This window comes from Sapajus apella, unplaced genomic scaffold (assembly GCF_009761245.1).
Source record: "Sapajus apella isolate SASKATOON/1434 unplaced genomic scaffold, GSC_monkey_1.0 scaffold37, whole genome shotgun sequence".
Taxonomy (NCBI): domain Eukaryota; kingdom Metazoa; phylum Chordata; class Mammalia; order Primates; family Cebidae; genus Sapajus; species Sapajus apella.
The window spans coordinates 1496768-1518598 of NW_022436977.1; the positions used below are offsets into that span (position 1 = coordinate 1496768).

At 46.1% G+C, this 21831-nt stretch overlaps 1 protein-coding gene across 7 annotated transcripts in view; it reads left to right on the top strand.

Moving 5' to 3' along the window:
- DAPK2 (death associated protein kinase 2) overlaps window positions 1–21831 on the top strand; it is a 125988-nt gene that overhangs the window by 69620 nt on the left and 34537 nt on the right. For all 7 annotated transcript variants that reach the window (XM_032297209.1, XM_032297210.1, XM_032297211.1 and 4 more), the window contains one exon: window positions 2230–2368. In XM_032297209.1, the coding sequence (XP_032153100.1) occupies window positions 2230–2368 (139 nt within the window). The remainder of the gene's footprint in view (window positions 1–2229; window positions 2369–21831) is intronic.

Sequence of the window (21831 nt, forward strand, 5' to 3'; positions counted from 1 at the left end):
TTCTGTCCCTGCCCCCCACCCCAATTAATGTCCTTTTCAAATGTAAAATGCATTCCTTCCATTCCAGTAATTCCAAAAGTTTTAATTAAGTCCAGCATCAACGTCAAAGTTTAAAGTTCAAAGTCCCATCTAAATATCTAAATCAGATGTGGGTGAGACTCAAGGTATGATTCATTCTGAGGCAGGTTGCTCTTCAGCTGTGAACCTATCACATCAAACATGTTGTATTACAAAATATGATGGTGGGACAGGCAGAGGATACACATTCTCATTTTAAAAGGAGGAATGGGAAAGAACAAAGGAGTAACAGCTTCTGAGCCAGTACAAAACCTTGAAAACAATCCTTGGCTTAATGCTCTGCCCTCCAGGCCCATGGGGGCAGAGTGGGAGTCCTGCCCCTGAAGCTTTGGGCAACCCTGCCCGTATGGCTTTGCTCTCCAAACATTGGCCGCCACCTGAAAGGCAGTTCTCTGCCCAGCAGCCCACCAGCTCTCTAAGGCATCTTTTGGAATCCAGGTGAAAGCAGCCACACACCCACCAGCTTTGCTTGGCACGGAGCATGCCCCACTGTTCCCTTCCAGGAGCCACACCTGCTATGTCTGAGGAGTGTGGCAACAGAGTTTGGAGAGGAAAGCCTACAATGTGAGGCAGCACTGGCCAGTGGAGGCCCCTCCTTTGATATCATTCTGCCCTCTAGGCTCTGGCACTACGGACCTGTGATGGGAGGGGCACCCCTCTTTTCACCCCCAGTCTCTGAAATGATTCAGGGCCATTCTTCCATTGTCTTGGACAATAGGTCCTGGCTTCTGATTAGATGACTGACTAATCCCACTATTGTCTTGAGGAATAGCACCTGGCTTACCTGGAGATCCATATTAATCTTTTTTATCAAATGGTTGCTTGGTCACACCTTTGTTCTTTCCCAAACAGCTTTTCTTATTTTTTCCAATATGAGGAGGCTGAGAATTTGTCATACTTTTAAGATTTCTTCCTTCTGAGTAACAATTTTGTCTTTAAACCATTTCTTTTCACCTTTTACTATAAGTAAACCAGGACTATAAGCAACCAGGACACTCCTTCAACACTTTGCTTGGAAATTTCCTCAGCCAAATATTCTATTTGTATTGCTTACAAGTTCTACCTTCCACAAAACACTGGGACACACACTCAATTCAGCCACATTCTCTGCTACTTTATAGCAAGGGTGCCCTTTCCCCCACTGATCAGACTAGACTCATTTCCATCTGAGACATTCTCAAAATGGCCTTTCCATCTGTATCTCTCTAATATTTTGTTGATGGCCATTTAGGTATTCTCTAAGAACACTGAGAATCTCCTCTCTTTGTGATCCCTCTCCAGAACCACCCTTATAGTCCATTTCTTCATAACAATGCAGGCTTCTTCTAGCCTGTACCCCAGAACTCTTCCAGCCTCTACTTTTTAGCTGATTCCAAAGCAGCTTCCAAATCCACATCTTTAGGCATCTGTTACAGTAGCACTCTACTCTTGATACCAATTTCCTCTCACAGTTCATTCAGGCTGCTGTATAACAAAATAACCATAAACTGGGTGGTGGACAAACAACATAAATTTATTTCCCACAGTCCTGGAGGCTGGGAAGTCTAAGATCAAGGTGTCAGCAGATTTGGTGTCTGAAGAGGGTTCACTTCCTTATTCCTCATAGATGGTTGTCTTTTGACTGTAACTTCACATCGTGGGAGGGGAAAGTGAGCCTTCTGGGGTCTCTTTTATAAAGGCACTAATCTCATTTGTAAGGGCTCTGACTTCATGACTTAATTACTCCCCAAAGGCCCTATCTCCTACTACCATCAGCTTGGGGGTTGGGATTTTAGAATATTAATTTGGAGGGACACAAACATTCAGGCTATAGAATCTGCTTGTTTCTGTCCCCTGCCACCTCAGGTATATCGGGGGAGAGGGCAACCTCCAGGGTGACTGGGACCAGGCCTAGGGTGGGAGCAGAGGCCCTTCTGACAAAACCTCCAGGGTGATTCCTGCCCTTGTGATCCAAAAGAAAGAACAAAGCAAATACAAGCAAAGTCAGTCCCTGGTACTGGCCAGACAAAACCCCAGACATAAGCAGGGGAGATTCTGCCATACAAGGCCCCTGGGGTGGTCACGATCAGGACTTGCACCCATCAGCCCAGCCTCCTGACATGCAGAGCTGACCTGGCCTGGCCCTCCCCTTCCCCCGCTGGTGTTTTACAGAGTGTCTGGAGGAGAGCTCTTCGATTTCCTGGCCCAGAAGGAGTCACTGAGTGAGGAGGAGGCCACCAGCTTCATTAAGCAGATCCTGGATGGGGTGAACTACCTTCATACAAAGAAAATTGCTCACTTTGATCTCAAGGTCAGTAAGGGGAGAAAGGGAAGAGAATCAAGTTTAGGAAGAAGAGGCTTAGTCCTTCCTGGTGTCTTTCCCAGGATGGGCCCAGTGCCCAACAGCCCTCCTCCCTCGTCTTACAGTGAAAATCCCTGAAATCCTGGGAAAGAGATTATATCATGGAGATGTCCAGCTTCTCAGTTTCATTTCATGTAACAGGTTTTCTGCACACAGGAGCTGACTGCAAGGAGCTCCTTAAATAAGACTTAAGGCACCTTATTTCTTTCAGGGAGCAGGGGGAACAAATGCCTTCTAAATAAGTAGACCAGTGACAGGAAACTTGAAACCAAACATATTTCACAAGACTGAACTTTTTAGTAACAATGAGCTGAGTCCTGAGTGGGCAGAACTAGAAGTGTTTGGAGGATTGCAGAAGTTGGCTGGCTCGCCAGACCCATTCACAGTGCAGCCTCCATCATCCCTTGACCAGAGCTTGCAAATCCTGGAGCCCAGGGACCGCTGGCTGCCCTTCCTGACTCACCACCCCCACCCTGCTCCAAACTGTGGCCATAAAACTGCTTCTAGGGGCCACTGATCATTTGTGGTAACTGGTATTCAGGGTTGAGAAAGTTCACTGTGACCACATAGGACTTCATAAAGCAAGAATGTTGTCAGAGTAGAAGGATCAGTTCCCTTAGGAACTGAGCTCAGTTGCACAGACTAATAAGCCTATACAGATACTTAACGTGTAAAGGTCCTCTAACTTGTGATCAATTCTATGACCTGTTTGCTGGGGCGATCCCTTCATTTCTCTATGCAGAAATCCCTGTGGTCTTTTAAGCATGGTGCTGGGTGCCTGGGTATTGCTGCAGATACAAAATTCACTGAGGCTATCTGAGATTACTTCTCTTTTCCAGGAACGTTAGAGTAGGAGATAGAAAAAACAACAACTCTAAGTACTATGCTAGCAGGAAGCCCATGTTGGGTGGGAAGCCTAAAGAAGGGGACATCTAAGTCCAATGAGGGTATCAAAGAGGACTCCCTGGAAAAAGTGCTATTGAGTTGAGTTCCGAAGAATTGGCAAGAGTTAGAAGAAGGAAAGAGCCTTCTAAGGAAGATAGGTCAGCAGAATACATGGTCATGAAACAGCGCAGTGCATTCAGGGAAGTACAGGCATGGGAAGTGTGTGCTGAGTGCCTGGGGAAGAAGCCAGGAAGAGTGCAGGAGGCAGACACAAGGGTCTGGGAGCTAAGCCAAGGAGCTTGCACTTTACCCTGAGAGATAAGGGTTCATGTGAGTGGAGAAGTGAGGTGAGCATGTACATGTTTCAGAATGATCCCTCTGGCTGGGAAGATGGATAGGTTGGACACAGCCTGGAGGCTGGGGCCCAGCTAGGAGACAAATGCAATAATCTAGGTAAAATGTGAGGAGGGGACAGAATCAGGATCTTTTGCAGAGGTCAGTCTGAGGATTGATTAGGTGGCTACTTAGAGGTAGAGATGAAGGAGGGGACAGAGTGCAGGATGACACCCAGGTTCTGGCTTGTGCCCCTGGCACAGAGAGGGAATTGTCTCACAATGGCTATGCCAGGGCACAGGCTCAGTTCCCATGTGAGTCCCTACCCCAGCTCTTACTCTACTCTGCCTGATACGGTGACCTTCTTGGTCACCCTATAGCTTGATCAGTCCCCTTAGCATGGTCCCCTTTCTTTATGCTGATTGTCACTTTTTTTTTTGAGACAGTCTCGCTCTGTCACCTAGCTGGAGTGCAGTGGCATGATCACGGCTCACTGCAGCCTTGAATTCCTGGGCTCAATCTGTCTGCCTGCCTCAGGCTCCTGAATAACTGGGACTACAGGCGTGTGCCACTATACCTGGCTAATTTTTGTACTTTTTGTAGAGCCTTGGTCTTGCCATGTTCCCAGGCTGGTCTTGAACTCCTGGGCTCAGGTGGTCCACCTGCCTCAGCCTCTCAACAGTGTTGGAATTACAGGCACTGCATCTGGCCGTGATTGTCACAGTTTTTTGTTTTTTGTTTTTGAGATGTGGTCTCATTCTGTCACCCAGGCTGGAGTGCAGTGGTGTGATCTCAGCTCACTGCAGACTTGACCTCCCAGCTCAGGTGATCCTCCCACCTCAGCCTCCCAAGTAGCTAGGACTACAGGAACATGCCACCATGACTAGCTAATCTTTGTATCTTTTGTAGAAATGGGTTTTCGTCATGTTGCCCAGGCTGGTCTGGAACTCCTAGGCTTGAGCAGTCTGCCCACCCCAGCCTCCCAAAGTGTTGGGACTACAGGCATGAGCCACTACACCTGGCCATCACAGTATTTTTTAATACCTCCAACAGACGTCTTGCAGAGTTTTGCTGAGGTGTCACAGGGTAAAAATTGGGGTCACCAAGGATGGGGTCCAAGGTCAGGCCTTTGGACCTCAGCGGGGTAATAGCAGGAAATGGTCTGCGTTGATTGTACCTGTATCACCTTCCTGGTGCTTCTATGGACAATTAACTTGTTTTCTTGTGTCTTTGCTGGCTCCAAGAGACCAACTTCAAAATGGGCTCCTTTGTCTTTCCTTGAATGGGTCTGGTGGTAGGAGTGGCTGGAGCCCAGCATGCACCAGTGACTGCAGCAGGTTCGTGATGTTTGGCTTGCCTTTTTGGCAGCTTGCTGTGGTAGGGAGAGCACTGGCTTGGAGTTAGCCAGGCTGGGGTTTGATTCTCACTCTCCCATGTACCATGATACACCAGAACTTCAGCTTTTCACCTTCAGTGCAAATAATAATACCTATCTGGCAGAGTTGTTGTCAGGGTTAGAAGGAAGCATTAAGTGCCAAATATGGAATAGGTGCTCTGTAATAGTAGCTGTTATTATTATTTCCCATTTCAGAATAGAGGAAAAGAAAATAGAACTCTTGTTACAGTGTTTTAGGTCTCATAGACTAGGAAAACAAACCTTGTGAGTACAATTCTGTTAATAAATTACCAGGCAGAAAGCTGAGTTGGTTGCTAGGTAGAACTGCTCAAGAGGGCTGGTAAAGCTCCAGGGCTAGCCTGGACATTTTCCATGACCTGGAAACAGTCTGGGTTTCCCCTGCATGTATGTGAGGTGAGGATGCTGCTAGTCCGCACTCTGGCCGGGTATCCTTAGAGTTGTGAGGACCTGAGCTTTCTGATTCTTCCACCTGTGGGTCCCTTGGCCTAGGCCCACCTGGGCAACTTCAGGAAGTGATGGGTAGCTGGAACTCTGGAGGATTACCTCATGATTGGGTAGATGTTTCCTGGAGCCAGAATGTGGGTATGTGTGCCTCCTGGCTGGAATATCCTGTCAGCTGGAGGGGATCATGCAATTAAGATCCAGCTGGGAGCTTAAAGGAGGCTTCTTGGTTCCATGTTGTTTCCCACCATATAAAATCCACATTTTTCTTCTTGATTTTCATTCTCCCCAATGGACTTCCACTTTCCTCTCTTGCTTATATTCTGTTACTCCTTGCTAATCTCAGGGTCGTTACTGCCCCAGGAACACAGCCAGCATGTTGTCTTCACACCCTTATCCATACCCTGTTCTCCATGCACATCTTCCAGCTTGAAGAAGCAGGTATTGAAGAGGGTTAGCTCTCTTGCCTGCCTTTGGAAAGTGAACAACCTCTCTTCAGTCTGGTATTTGATCAGTTCCTCCTATGTTCAGCCATTGTGCAATGGACAGCCAGGCTCTGTCCCTGCTCGTCACATGCTCCTAGCCTTGTTGCGGGAGCAAATGGACAATTTTTTTTTTCGAGACAGGGTCTCACTCTGTCGCGCAGGTTGGAGTGCAGTGGCACAATCTGAGCTCAATGCAGCCTCTGCCTCATGGATTCAAGTGATTCTCCTGCCTCAGCCTCCTGAGTAGCTGGGATTGCAGGCCCCCACCACCATGCCCAGCTAATTTTTTTTATTTTTTACTAGAGACAGGGTTTTACCATGTTGGTCAGGCTGGTCTTGAACTGCTGACCTCAGGTGATTCCCCCCATCTCGGTCTCCCAAAGTGCTGGGATTACAGGCGTGAGCCACCATGCCCAGCCCAAATGGACAAATTAATATGAGATAAGCAGTTGTGGTAAAAACAGGAGACAGAGCAAGATGACCGAATAGAAGCCTTCACTGATCATCCTCCCGGCAAGAACACCAAATTGAACAACTATCGACACACAAAAAAGCACCTTTATATGAACCAAAAATCAGGTGAGCAGTCACAGTAGCTGGTTTTAACTTCATGTCACAGAGTGAGGCACTGAAGAGAGTAGGAAAGATAGTTGTGAATCACCTACACCACCTCTTCTCCATCCTCTGGCAGCAGCCATACTGCATGGAGAAAGAACCTGTACATCTAGGGAAGGGAGAGTGCAGTGACTCTGGGACTTTGCATTGAAACTCAGTGCCGCCCTGTCATAGCAGGAAGCAATACCAGGCAGAACCCAGCTGGAATCCATGGAGGGAACATTTAGACTAGCCCTAGACAGAGGAGAATCACTCATCCCAGTGGTCAGAACCTGCGTTCCAGCAAACCTCACCACTGCAGACTAAAGTGCTCTGGGTTTCTAATAAAGTTGAAAGGAAGTCTAAGGCCGTAAGGACTTCAATTCCTGGGCAAGTCCTGGTGCTGTACTGTGCTTGGAGCCAATGGACTTGGAGGGTACACCTAGTGAGACATCAGCTGGGGTGGCCAAGGAAGTGCTTGTGCCACCCCTCCTGCACCCCAGGCAGCACAGCTTGCAACTCTGGGAGAGAATCCTTCCCTCCACTTGAGGAGAAAAGAGGGAAGAGAGAAGAGGACTTTGTCTCACAATTTGGATACCAGCTCAGCCACAGTAAGATAGGGCACAAGGCAGAGTCTTGAGGTCCCCATTCCAGGCCCTAGATCTCAGACAACATTTCTAGACACTCTCTGGGCCAGAAGGGAATCCACTGCCTTGACGAGAAGGACCCAGTCCTGGCAGGATTCATCACCTGCTAACTAAAGAGCCACTTGGGCCCTGAATAGTCAGCAGTGATATCCAGTATATCACTCAGGGACATGTACTGAGAAACATGCTGGCTTCAGGTGTGACCCAACACACTTCCAGCTGCGGTAGCTATGGGAATAGGCTCCTTCTGCTTGAGAAAAGAAAAGGGGAAATGATGAAGGGGACTTTGTCTTGCAGCTTAGGTACTAGCTTGGCCACAGTGGGGTAGAACACCACGTGGGCTCTTCAGGTTTCCAATTTCAGGCCTTGGCTCTTAGACAGCATTTCTGGACCTCCCCTGAGCCAGAGGGGAGCCCATTGCCCTGAAGGGAGACTCCCAGGCCTAGTAGTATTTACCAAGCTGACTGACAAGTACTTGGGCCTTGAATGTACACTGGCAGTAGTTAAGGAGTACTCGCCATAGGCCTGGGGTAGTGGTGGCCATGGGGAGAGATGCCTCTGCTTGTGGAAAGGGGAGGGAAGAGTGGGAAGGACTTTGTCTTGTGGCTTGGATACCAGCTCGGCCACATTAGAATAGAGCACCAGGTAGATTCCCAAGGTTTCCAACTCCTGGCCCTGGCTCCCAGATGGCATCTCTGGACCACCCAAGACAGGCAGGAAGCACGCCACCCTGAGGGAAGGACAGAAGCCTGGCTTTGCCACCTGCCTGTTATAGAGCCCTAGGGCCTTGAGCAAACATCAGCAGTAGCTGGGTAGCTGTTATAAGCCTTGGGCAAGACCCAGTGCCACTGTGGCTTCAGGTCTGACCCAGCACAATCCCAGTGGTGGTTGCCACAGGGGTGCTTGTGTTACCCCTTCCCCAGCTCCAGGCAGCTCAGCACAGAGAGAGACTTCATTTGTTTGGAAGAAAGTAAGGAAAGAGAACAAGAGTCTCTGCCTCATAAGCCAGATAATTTTTCTGGATCTTACCCAAAACCACTAAGGCAGTACCTTTACAAGTCTGCAAGCACCGCAGCATTACTGGGCTTGGGGCATCCTCTAATGCAGATATGGCTGGAGTGACGAAAAACTTACAACCCTCAAGTCCTTGCAAATATCTGGAAAGCCTTCCCAAAAAGATAGATATAAAGTAACCTAGACTGTGAAGATTAGAATAAATACCTGACTTTTCAATGCCCAGACATCAATAGCCATCCACAAGCATCAAAACCATCCAGAAAAACATGACCTCATCAAATGAACTAAATAAGGCAACAGGGACCAGTCCTGGAGAGACGGAGATTTGTGACATTTCAGAGAATTCAAAATAGCTGTTTTGCAGAAATTCAATGAAAATTAAGATAACACAGAGAAGGAATTCAGAATTCTGTCAGATAAATTTAACAAAGAGATTAAAATAATTAAAAATCAAGCAGAAATTCTGGAGGTGAAAGTTGCAGTTGACATACTGAAGAATGCATCATTAGCAGCATAACTAATCATGCAGAAGAAAGAATTAGTGAACTTGAAGACAGACTATTTGAAAATACACAATCAGAGGAGACAAAAGAAAAAAAAATAAAAAAGAATGAAGCATTCCTACAAGATCTAGAAAATAGCCTCAAAAAGGCAAATTTACGAGTTATTGGCTCTAATGAGGAGGTAGAGAGATAGAGTTTATTCAAAGGAATAATAGCAGAGAACTTCCCAAAGCTAGAGAAAGATATCAATATTCAAGTACAGGAAGGTTATAGAACACTAAGCAGGTTAAACCCAAATAAGTCTACCTCAACACACTTAGTAGACAAACTCCCAAAAGTCAAGAATAAAGAAAGGATCCTAAAAGCAGCAAAAGAAAAGAAACAAATAACATACAATTAAACTCCAATATGTCTGGCAGAAGACTTTTTAGTGGAAACCTAACAGGTCTGGAGAGAGTGACATGACGTATTTAAAGTGCTGAGGAAAAACCTTTATCCTAGAATAGTATATCCAGCAAAAATATCCTTGAAATTGAAGGAGAAATAAAGACTTTCCCAGACAAACAAAATCTGAGGAGGTCATTGATACCAGACCTGTCCTACAAGAAATGCTAAAGGGAATTCTTCAATTTAAAAGAAAAGGACATTAATGAGCAACAAGAAACCATCTGAAGGTGCAGAACTTACTGGTAATATTAAGTACACAGAAAAACACTGTAATTTTATATTATAACACTGTAATTGTGTGTAAACTATTCATATCTTGAGTAGAAAGACTAAATCATCAACTGATCAAAAATAATAACTGCAACTTTTCAAGACAGAGGCAATACAATACAATATAAATAGAAATAAGTTAAAAAGTGAGGGGAGAAAGAGTTTTTATTAGTTTTCTCTTTGCTTGTTAGCTTATTTATGCAATCAATGTTAAGTTGTCATCAATTTAAAATAATGGATTAATGATAGTGTATTTGCAAGCCTCATGGTAACCTCAAATCAAAAACCTACATCAGAGACACAAAAAAATAAAAAGCAAGAAATTAAAATTTACCACCAGAAAAAATTACTTTCACAAAAAGGAAGACAGGAAGGAAGGAAAGAGGGAAAAGACCACAAAACAACCAGAAATAAAAAAGCAAAGTGGCAGGAGTAAGCCCTTACTTATCAGTAATAACATTGAATGTAAATGGACTAAATTCTCCAATCAAAAGACATAGAATGAATTCAAACAAACAAAAACCAACCAGACCCAATGATATGTTGCCTACAAGAAATGCATTTCACCTACAAAGGCACACATAGACTGAAAATAAAGGGATGAAAAACACAAAACAAGTCTATTTTTCTTTTTTTTAAAGACAGAGTCTTGCTCTGACACCAGACTGCAGTGAAGCGGTGCAGTCTCAGCTCACTGCAACCTCTTCCTCCCAGTTCAAGTGATTCTTCGCCTCAGCCTCCCAAGTAGCTGGGGCTACAAGCGCACACCACCATGCCCGATAATTTTTGTATTTTTTAGTAGAGACAGGGTTTCACCATGTTGGTCAGGATGGTCTCGATCTCTTCACCTTGTGATCTACCCGCCTCAGCCTCCTAAAGTGCTGGGATTACAGGCGTAGGCCACTGTGCCCAGCCCAAAACAAGTCTTAAAAAGATTTTTTTAATTGAAATCATATCAAGTATCTTTTTTGACCATAATGGAATACATTTAGAAAACAATAACAGGAAGAATTTTGGAAACTGTATAAACACATGGGAATTAAACAATATGCTTCTTAATGACCAGTGGGTCAATGAAGAAATTAAGAAGGAAATTGAAAAAGTTCTTGAAACAAATGATGATTGGAATAACACATACCAAAACCTATGAGATACATTGAAAGCTCCTACAAAATTAGTAGTAGAAAAGAAATAGTAAAGATCAGAGCAGAAATAAATAAAAGTGAAATGAAGAAATCAACACAAAAGATCAATGAAACACGAAGTTGTTTTTTTGAAAAGATAAAATCAACAAATCTTTGACCAGACCTACTAAGAGGAAAAAAGACCCAAATAAAATCAGAGATGAAAAAGGAGACATTACAACGGATACTGCAGAAATTCAAAGGATCATTAGTGGCTACTGTGAGCAACTATATGATTTCCAATAGGTTGGAAATCCTAGAAGAAAATGGATATGTTTCTAGACATATACAACCTACCAGGATTGAACCATGAAGAAATCCAAAACCTGCACACACCAATAACAAGATCAAAGCTGTAATAAGTTTCCTGGCAAAGAAAAGCCTGGGGCCCTATGGTTTCACTGCTGAATTCTACCAAACATTTAAAAAAACATTTAAAAAAATTCTACCAAACATTTAACATTTTAAAATGCCAGGTCAGGTGCTATGGCTCATGGCTGTAATCCAAGCACTTTGGGAGGCTGAAGTGGGGAGATCACTTGAGCTCAGGAGTTCAAGACCAACCTGGGCAACATGAAGAAGTCCCATCTCTACTGAAAATACAAAAATTAGCTGGGTGTGGTGGTGCATGCCTGTAGTCCCAGTTAGTTGGGAGGCTGAGGTGGGAGGATCACCTGAGCCCTGGAGGCATGTCAAGCTAAAAGCTTCTGCACAGCAAAGAAAACAATCAACAAAGTAAAGAGACAACCAGAGAAAATATTTGCAAACTACTCATGTGACAAGGGATTAATAACCAGAATATATAAGGAGCTCAAACAAGTCCATAGGGAAAACAATCTAATAATCTGACTCAAAAGTGGGCAAAATCAGCACCATAGAAAAGATTATAAAATTGACAAAAGACCTGAATAGACATTTCTGAAAAGAAGACACACAAATGGCAAACAGTTATATGAAAAGGTACTTAGCACTATTGATCAGAGAAATGCAAAGCAAAACTACAATGAGATATCATTTCACCCCAGTTAAAATGGCTTTTATCCAAAAGACAGTCAATAACATGCTGGTAAGAATGCTAAGAAAGGGGAACCCTTGTACACTGTTGGTGGGAATGTAAATTAATACAACCACTATGGAGAACATTTGGAGGTTCCTCAGAAAACTAAAAACAGAACTAACAGATGATCCAGCAATCCCACTGCTAGATATGTACCCTAAAGAAAGGAAACCAATATATTGGAGAAATATACTCACTCATGTGTTTATCACAGCACTGTTCACAATTACCAAGTATTGGAAGCCACCAAGGTGTCCATCAGCAGACAAATGGATAAAGAAATTGTGATAAATATACACAAAAAAGTACTATTCAGCCATAAAAAGAATGAGATCCTGCCATTTGCAACAACATGGATGGAACTGAAAGTCATTATGTTAAGTGAAATAAGCCAAGTACAGAAAGACAGACTTTGCATGTTCTCACTTATTTATGGGAGCTAAATATTAAAGCAGTTGAACTCATGAGAGACAGAGCAGAATAATGGTTGCCAGAACTTGGTTGGAGCTAGAGTGTATTATTCTAAGTGAAGTAACTCAGGAATGGAAAACCAAACATTGTATGTTCTTCCTCATAAGTTGGGGGCTAAGCTATGAAGATGCAAAGACACAAGAATGATACAGTGGACTTTGGGGACTCGGGGGAAAGGGCGGGAGGGAGGTGAGGTATAAAAGACTACAAATTGGGCTTAGTGTTTGCTACACAGGTGATGGGAGCACCAAAATCTCACAAATCACCACTAAAGAACTTATTCGTGTAACCAAATACCACTTGTTCACCAAAAGCCCACGGAAATAAAAACATTAAAAAGAAAAGAAAAGAAAAATGGTTTGCCAGAGACTGGGAAGGGTAGTAGGGCCAGGGAAGGGGTTGGGGGTGGTGGGGAGGAGGACTGTTTAGTGGGTACAAATATATAGTTAAACGAAGAAGATCTAGTGTTTGATAGCACAACAGAGTAACTATAGCCAACAAGTTATTGTACATTTAAAAATAACTCAAAGGGTTGGGCATGGTGGCTCATGCCTGTAATCCTAGCACATTGGGAGGCTGAGGCAGGTGAATCACCTGAGATCAGGAGTTTGAGACTAGCCTGACCAACATGGAGAAACCCCATCTCTACTAAAAATAAAAAAATTAGCCGGGTGTGGTGGTGCATGCCTGTAATCCCAGCTACTCAGGAGGCTGAGACAGAAGAATTGCTTGAACCTGGGAGGTGGAGGTTGCTGTGAGCAGAGATCGCGCCATTGCACTCCAGCCTGGGCAACAAGAGCAAAACTCTGTCTCAAAAAAACAAAAACAAACAAACAAAAAAAAAACAAAAAACTAAAATAGATGTTTGTAACACAAAGGATAAATGTTTGAGATGATGGATACCCTATTTATCCTGATATGATTATTATGCATTGGATGCCTATATCAGAATATCTCACATACCCCATAAATATATATACCTACTATGGACCCACAAAGTTAAAAAATTTAAAAAATATATCATGGCATGTTCTTGCCCACAAATCTGTGATGTGTCCTTGTTAGCCAGAAGATAAATGAACCCACTCTCAGCATCGCATTCAGGCCTTTCTTGTACTGCCTTAGCCCTGCTTCTGGCCTCATCCACTGTTTCTCTCTCCAAAACCTAGTCCCAGGACACAAGATGACAGATATATATCCTGGCCTTTCTTCTCCTCTGTTTGTGCTATTCTCATCCCGGATGCTGCTGCTCTTCCTTTTTTTTTTTTTGCTCATGGACTTCCTGCTAATCATTCAAGGTCCAACAGAGATGCCGTTTCCTCCAGAACACCTTCACCATCCTTGCCACCTAAGAAAAGCATATCTAAGAACTAATCTGCCTCTCTGCTCCCATTGTTCTTTGTACAAACTTTTTTTTTTTTTTGAGATGGAATCTTTCTCTGTCTCCTAGGCTGGGGCGCAGTGGCACGATCTCGGCTCATTGCAACCTCCGCCTCCCAGGTTCAAACAATTCTCCCGCCTCAGCCTCCCGAGTAGCTGGGATTACAGGCAACCTCTGCCTCCTGTGTTCAAACAATTCTCCTGCCTCAGCCTTCTGAGTAGCTGGGATTACACCACACCCGGCTAATGTTTGTATTTTTAGTAGAGACAGGGTTTCAGCATGTTGGCCAGGCTGGTCTCGAACTCCTGGCCTCAGGTGATCTGCCTGCCTCAGCTTCCCAAAGTGCTGAGATTAAAGGCATGAGCCATTGCTCCTGGCCCTTTGTACAAACTTCTGTGAGCATCAAACACAATGAGTCACTTTTCTGCTACCTAGTGCCTGACACATGCTGAGTTACTCAATATTGAACAAATGAGTGAATGGGTGAATGAATGAATGAGTGAATGTGTTAGTCAAAACTAAGCACACACACAGATGCCCAAGGCCCTTTCATGTCTTACCTGGAAAGTACAGAAGAGGTTGCAGGTGGATTTCAATTTACTGATATGAACATGTGTTGAAGGTCTACTATGTGCCACGGGGTAGAGTGACAAACAACAGCGTGCTATGGTACTTGCCTTCCAGGGGCCCATCATTTATTAGTATCTGGCCACGGTGATACTCGCTGGGGGTGCCATCGGAAATGAAAGGTAACCAATTCTCACCAACAAACGCTCACTGCCAAGGAGTGAGCTCTGTCTCTGCAGCATGGAGATCATCCTCATGTGTGTTGTACATTCACCACAGACAGGCCCGCTGATGGGGGTAGGTGGAGGTGATATACATAGATGATGTCACGTATCTTGACGTAGATGGAAGGGACACTGGGGCTGACTGCTCTTCGTTACCTGGTAGCACCAGATGTGTCTTCCACAGAATGGATCATCAGGAAACAGGGCTTAGTATCACCCAGGTACCTCACCCCCCAGCATAATTCCAACACAAAGGCCTTTAGGGGGCATTTTTGTGAGGTTATTTTGTTTGTTTTGGATTTGGGAGTTTCCAGTCTGAGTATGGGTATGTCCTTCCCCAACCCCCAATCTGCACCCTGGCCTGATCCAACTTGAGAACTCAGTAACAGAAGGTAAAGTTCTCAGGCCTCATGATATTTTATGCCAAAAGAGCAATTTATGAGAATTGATGAAAATTCTATGCAGGTCAGGAATCCAGAACCCCGGAGAGAAGGGAGTTGCTTTATGTAAGCAGTGTTAAGAGGGGTAAATCCTTGAGTAAGATACTCCAAAAAATCCAAATTCCTCTATGCCCTTAGTTATTCTGTGAGCTGTCCTTTAATAATGTGTGATGAAGTCTGCAGGCCAAGGTGTCATGAGGATGATAATACTTCAAATGTGTGTGGAACTTTATAGAACATGGTGTGCTTACATATCTGTTTTCTCCTTCGATCCTCGCTGAAATACAGGATCTTGTCCCTTTTTTACATACAGAGGAATGGAGATTCAGCGAGGTTCAATCACTTGCCCAAGATTACACAGGTATGAAGTGACAGGGCTGAGACTTGCACTTAGCCAGCGAGGAAACACTAAGCAAAGCTGGAGGTCACCAAGTTTATTTTACCGGATTCTAAACATCACGGATGTACTTCCTTAGGTTATGCCTTTTACACACAATTAATCCAAAGCCCTATCCTGTGCCATAAATTTATCCTTTACACAGATAGTTTCTCATCTGCTTACACTGTTTTTTTTTTTCTTTCTAATAATTGTTTTCTCTTTCTGAGTGGGCACTGTGGCTCAAAGCTGTAATTCCAGCATATTGAGAGGCCGAGGCAGGAGGGTTGCTAGAGCCCAGGAGTTTGAGAGCAGCCTGGGCAACAGAGTAAACCTCTACCTTTTTTTTTTGAATTAGCCAGGTGTGGTGGTGCATGCCTGTAGTCCCAGCTATTCAGGAGGATGAGATGGGAGGATCACTTGAGACCAGGAAGTTGAGGCTGCAGTGAGCTGTGATTGTTCCACTGCACTCCAGCTTGGGTGATAGAGTAACACTATGTCTCAAAAAAAATAATTTTTTTTCTCTTTCTAATAAGTTATCCCTCATACTTAAAAAATTAATTTGTATTTTATTAATTGCTATAGAATGGGCATACATTTGGAAGTAGAACTTATGCCTGGAACTATTTCCATACTGAAACCTGGCAGTATGGAGTGGAGGTGAGACTTGGTAGAAATGTAATTGGCAAGATCTGTTAGGATGAGACTGTAAAGGTTCAGGGCCAGACCAAAGAGTTTCTATTGGCAGTCATGGCATAGAAGCCTTTTTCTCTTGAAACTTTTTAGTGGGAAAAAATTTCAGAACATTTGAAGAAATTGGAAGAATACAGTAGATATCATTAAACCCTCTCCTTACCTTCAACATTTAGACGTATTTGCTTTACCATGTTAACATTTCCATTTTGCAAGTGAGGGACCCAAATCTCAAAGAGATGAGTGACTTACCGAGGTCACACAGCTAGGAAGGATAGAAGTGGAACTCAAACCCCTATCCACCTAAGGATGGAGCCCTCTTTAGCACTGGTTTTCTAAATCCTGGACCCCGACTGCTTTTGACTTCCTTGCAGGCTTGCTTCAGAGTCATGACTCTTGGAGCCCAAGTCCTGGTAAGTTGGATTTAGTTGGTTTGGGGATTCTGATAGGCAACTAGCACAGATAGGGGACCCCTAAAGCACAGTGAGATGCTCAGAATGCCTGAATCCAGGCCCAGGCTCCTCACTGGTTAGATGGGGGCGACATCCATCCCAGTCTCACCCGTTGGTTTTGAGGGTCTGATAAAGAGAAGTGTGGGGAGAACCCATGGCAAATGCTAGTGTTGTATGGCACAGACCATAAAGCCAGTGTGCAGCCCAGGACTGAAAGCCAGTGGTCCTGGAATGGCCTTGAAAGTGAATTTTTATTTCTCTCCCTCTATCCCATCAGCGTATAGAGACAGCAGGTAGTGGTTTCTTTCCTGCTTTACCCAGGAGGCAACAGGAGGTCAGAGCCACGTCCTGCCCCAGAGGAAGCGGCGGCCATGGGTGAGTGGCCAGTGGCTGTGGTTTAATAAATCCAAGTGCAACTGAGTTCAGGCCGTTTCCTAAGCCACAGCTGTGGGTTTTCTGGGAAAAAAAGATGGAGCTGGGCAGCCAACTGAGGAGACACCAGAGCTAAGTGGAAAATGCCAAACCAGCAGGCAAGGGTGATCCCAGAAGGCACTCCCGCATCACCTAGAGGAAGGGAGGCTGTGTGGGAGAGTGGAAAGCACACAGAATTTGGGATCAGCCTGCGCTTGAATCTCAGCTCCACTACCTACTAGCTGAGGCACTGTGGGCAAAGGATCTCTTGTGTCTTGGTTTCTTCATCTGTAAAACTGGGGTCATGACAGCACTTGTTTCACAGGGTGAGGACCAAATGAGACGTGTGTGACTGCTTTGTAAACTGTGAAATGCGACAGATTTTGTTCTACATGGACCTCCAGGCTGGGTGTGTGGAGGAACACAAGAGGAGTGTGAGAAGCAGGCCCTGCCTTCAGCAAGCATGCAGTCTGGCAGTGATATGGTTTGGATCTGTGTCCCCACCCAAATCTCATGTTGAATTTTGATTCTCAGGGTTGGAGACAGGGCCTGGTAGGAGGTGACTGGATTGTGGGGGCGGATTTTCCCCTTAATGCCCTGGTGCTGTTCTTGTGGTAGTGAGTTTTCACAAGATCAGGTTGTTTAAAAGTGTGAGGTCCTTTCGCCTTCTGCCATGATTTTAAGTTTCTTGAGGCCTCTCCAGAAGCAAAGCCGCTATGCTTCCCATACAGCCTGTGGAACCATAAGTTAGTTAAACCTTTTTTTTTTTTTGAGATGGAGTCTCACTCCATCATGCAGACTGGAGTGCAGTGGTGCGATCTCCATTCTCTGCAACCTCTACCTCTCAGGTTCAAGCGATTCCCCTACCTCAGCCTCCCAAGTAGCTGGGATTACAGGTGTGTGCCATCGCACCTGGCTAATTTTTTTTTTGCATTTTTTTATTGGAGACAGGGTTTTGCTATGTTGGCCGGGCTGGTCTTGAACTCCTGACTTCAGGTGATTCACCCACCTCAGCCTCCCAAAGTTGCTGGGATTCCAGGCATGAGCCACTGCGCCTGTCAGGTATTTCATTATAGCAATTCGAGAATGAACTAATACAAGTTGGAAGGCAAAACTCGCTCACAGAACTCTTGGCAATGGTTGGTGCTATGGGTCAAGCTTGCTGAATAAGTGGAGACGGGGGAAGGAAGGAGAGCTGGGCTGTATATCCACATGATGCTTCTGGAGGACAGAAGACTTGGGCAGGGCCTGGTGGTTAGGAGTTTTAGGAGCTCAATAGGCAGATGATAAAGATTCTCATTCTGGGAGGGAGGGAAATCATAAAGGAAATAGTCACAGAGATGATGATTATACCTATAGGCCACTTTATATGCCTTGTTTGATCCTCCTAGTACCCTCTTGAGGTAGGTTTTGTGATTGTTATTCCTAATTCATAGGTGAGAAACCTATGCTGAGAGAGGTTCAATAACTTGCCCAGTGTCAGGCTGCTGGTACATGGCAGACCTGGGATGTGAACCCAGATTCCAAGGCATGCACACTTAGCCATTTTCTATTTTCTCCAAAAGCAGGATGTTCCAGAGATGCCTGTGTGACTGCATTGGGCCATGTCTTTATCTGTCCAGCAAACAATAACTGGGCACCTCCTATAATGTGAGCCACTCTTGGGTGCTGGGGATGGAAATGAAAGGCAAGGCCCCTGTCCCCCCTCATGGGGATTTAGTACAGTGAAGACAGGACATGTAAGGAAGGAATTGTGGTGCAGCTGGCTCTCTGCCAGAGGCATGTGCAAGCTGGAAGCAACTAGCTGTGTGTTGGAGGGGAGGGAGGTCTCAGAAGAAGTTCCAGTGTGTGTTGGAACTGGCTGGGGAGGGGAGCAGGAACTTGTCAGGAAGCCTGTTCCAGCAGAGTGAACTTCAGGGTGGGGATGGGATGATGAAGAGGTAGTAGGGATGGAGAAGAGGGGAGCTGGCAGTGGGTAGGAGGTGGGGCAACAGGGCCTTGAATGCCACACAGAGGCAGGCATTGGGCATGGGCCAGCCTGGAGACTTGTGGGGAGGGGCTGCCTGTGGTCCCATCTACAGTGTGCAAGGAGAGGGAGCCAAGCACCCTGGAAACCTGTCCACAGAGGCCTGGCATGGAGCGGCTTTCCTTTCTCAGGTTGCCCAGTGCTACCTGAATAATCTAGGGCTGTGCTTGACACAGCCAGTGAAGATTGGTAGGCAGCTTCCTTGTCCCCACAGCACAGCCCTGGCTAGGCCTCTGCTTTGCTGAGCAGAGCAGCCTCACTCAGCAGCAGGCATGCCACCTGGGCAACTGGAAAGGGCACCAGGCTGGGAGTCCTTGCTCAGTGACCTTTGTAGTTTCTTGACGTCTCAGAGCTGCTCTGACATGAAGGGACTAAATGATCTCTGAGGTCCCTTACAGCCGCAACATTGTGAGTCTGGGGGTGAAATGGGGTGGGAGGAGGGAAAAAGGAAGCTGAGTGGGGAGGAGGAGGTGGCTATGTGAAAGGGCATGCTCCTCGGCTGAGTGCAGGTGATTCACCATTCAATGGGGATTTGATCCAAGCTCCCCGGGATGACTGTCAATGCTGCATCCCAGAAAAGAATGAGCAAACATAGCTGCTGTTCTCAGAAATCTCACTGGGTGCTGCTCCTTACATAAACCATCTCTCTCAATCACAGAGCAACCCCATGCCCTCATTAGTAGGTATTGCCCCCATTTTATAGATGAGGCTCTCAGAGCTCCAGTGTCTTTATCCAATTTTCGTATTGTGAATGGCAGAGCTGGGATTTGAACCCAGATTTGCCTGACTCCAAGCCTTCATCTTTTGTACTTTACTGCATAGCCCCTCAAGGGTGTCTTCATCCTGCTCAGGCTTCAGGGAATGCTGTGCTGGGCCCATGGGCCATGGGTCCCCCACCGGATGACCAGCTTCTGGTTGGCACCACAGCAGGCACCTCTAGCCAGATCCCCCAGGACACAAAGGAGCATGTTGGCCTCTCCCATGGGTACCTCCCTGGTGGGATGAGCTGGGTGAGTTTGTTTTGACAAGCAAGGGTATTTCTGCCGCCTGGTGGCAGGCAGGCCCTGGGCTGGGCAGTGGTGACACCTGCGGGAATGTGACCCCTCCCTCCAGCCATGCTTTGGAGGTGATGTCAGGTGTGTGGGTGAAGTATTTGGTTGAAGTAAATAAAGCTAAAGGAGAATGGCAGGAGTAGGGAGTATGGATAGGATCGGACTGCCACAGAGGGCACTCTGGCTTGGACCCAGCAGCCTGTGGTTGCAGCAGCCTGTTCTTCCTTCCTGACCTGGGGCCAGGAGACATGTGCCTTTACACATCCTGCCTTACAGCCCAAAGCAGTGGGAATTTTCCCAGCCAGCCTGGGAGGTTATGCCATCTTGAAACTGCAGAACCTAGAGCTTGAAGGGGCTTTGGATGCCATCCACTGCCTGACCTAGAGTTGGGAGGCTGAGGCCAGGGGAAAGGAAGTGGCCTGCTTAAGCTCACATGGCCTTGGGTGGTGGAGCTGGATCGGCAGTTTTCCAGTCCGCAGGCCTGCGCTCTTTCTCACCACCCTGCTCTGTTGGGGGAAGTAGGAAGCAGAGAAGTTTAGACCAAATCCTTGGGGAACTGCTACTTTACTGCCCTTAGCTTCCTTTTGGACCCTCCCTTAGTCCTGTTCCCTCTTGCTCCATCCCTATCACAGCCCTATGGGAGGGGTGCACTCTGGAGCCCCTAGAGGTGGTGCGGGGTCTCCGTGGGGCAGAAAAGGAGGAGCCTCTGGCCCCGGATTATTTCAATTCCTGCCCTGAAATATTAATGGAAAATGCACGATGCAAGACGCCACAGGGGGTGCTAGGAAGCTTAAAACCAATTTGAATTTTCTGGGAGAAAAGTCTGCCACCTAGGAAAGTGGCATCACCTGTGAGAGACAGCCTACAACTTAGAACTGCCAGCAGGCCAGCATCATCAACACTGAGGTGTTAGGGCACAGGGTCGGAGGAAGCTCAGAGAAAAGTTAGGGAGTTAGCTGGGTGTCAGGGTGGCTCACATCTGTAATCCTAACTACTCAGGAGACTGAGCAGGGAGGATCACTTGAGCCCAGGAGTTTAAATCCAATCTGGGCAACATCTCATCTCTTTAAAAAAAAAAAAAAAAGAAAAAAAAGATTCTCTCTCTCTCTCTTAAGTAAGGGAGTAAGGAGGTAGGGTTGTGGGGGAAGATGCTCTGAAAATGAAGAGGACTAGGGCAGGCATTCCAAGCAAGAAGAACAGCCAGAGCAAAGGATGGAGTTGAGATGTCATTCTGGACATCTGCCGGGAAAGCAGGTACAGGCAAGGGATGGGTGGTGAGGCTGGAAAGAGCCTGGGGCGGTCAGTGCCTTGACTACCTCAAATATTAGGTGGGGCATTTGGGTTTCTCTGCTGGTCAGTGGGACCACTGAAGATATTTAACCAGACTCAGTGATGTGCTGGGGAGAAGGGGATTGGACTACCAGGGAAGCCCCACCCTGCTGCTCCCCACTGATATGACATTGCATCATGGGCAAATCATTTCGCCCTGTGAGCCTCCGTTTTCTCATCTGTGAAATGGAGTTGGTAACAGCAGCTATCACTCAGGGTGGCTGCAAAGATCACCTAGAGCACAAGCATCAAATTTGGCTTAGTAAATATCTTGTAAATGTTAGTCTCTGCCCTCTGTCCTGGCTGTCATCAGGTCAGTAGTGGAGCTTGGGACAGCAAGAAGGAAACCTGTCTGAAAGCAGGAGGAGCTTCAGATTTGAAGGCCCAAATCTCCTGGCCAGCCTAGAGTCACCTTAATGGCCTGGGAAGGAAGCAGACACATTGTTGGATGGCAGGGGGCCAAGGCCTCTGTTTACTCCCAATCAGGGCAGGTCTGAGTCTGGAGGAATACCTGGTCCAAATGGCCCAATAAGTGAGTAGTGAAGGTGGGGTCAAGAACCCAGGTCCTAACCACCCAACAGAGAGTTCCTGCTGCCCCACGGCCACCTTCCAGCCTGAAACCCCCTACATCTCTTTATCCAGACACAGCTTGGGTGTTCACCCTACCAGGACCTCCGTTTTCTCATCTGAAATGAGGACTTCCTGCTCCG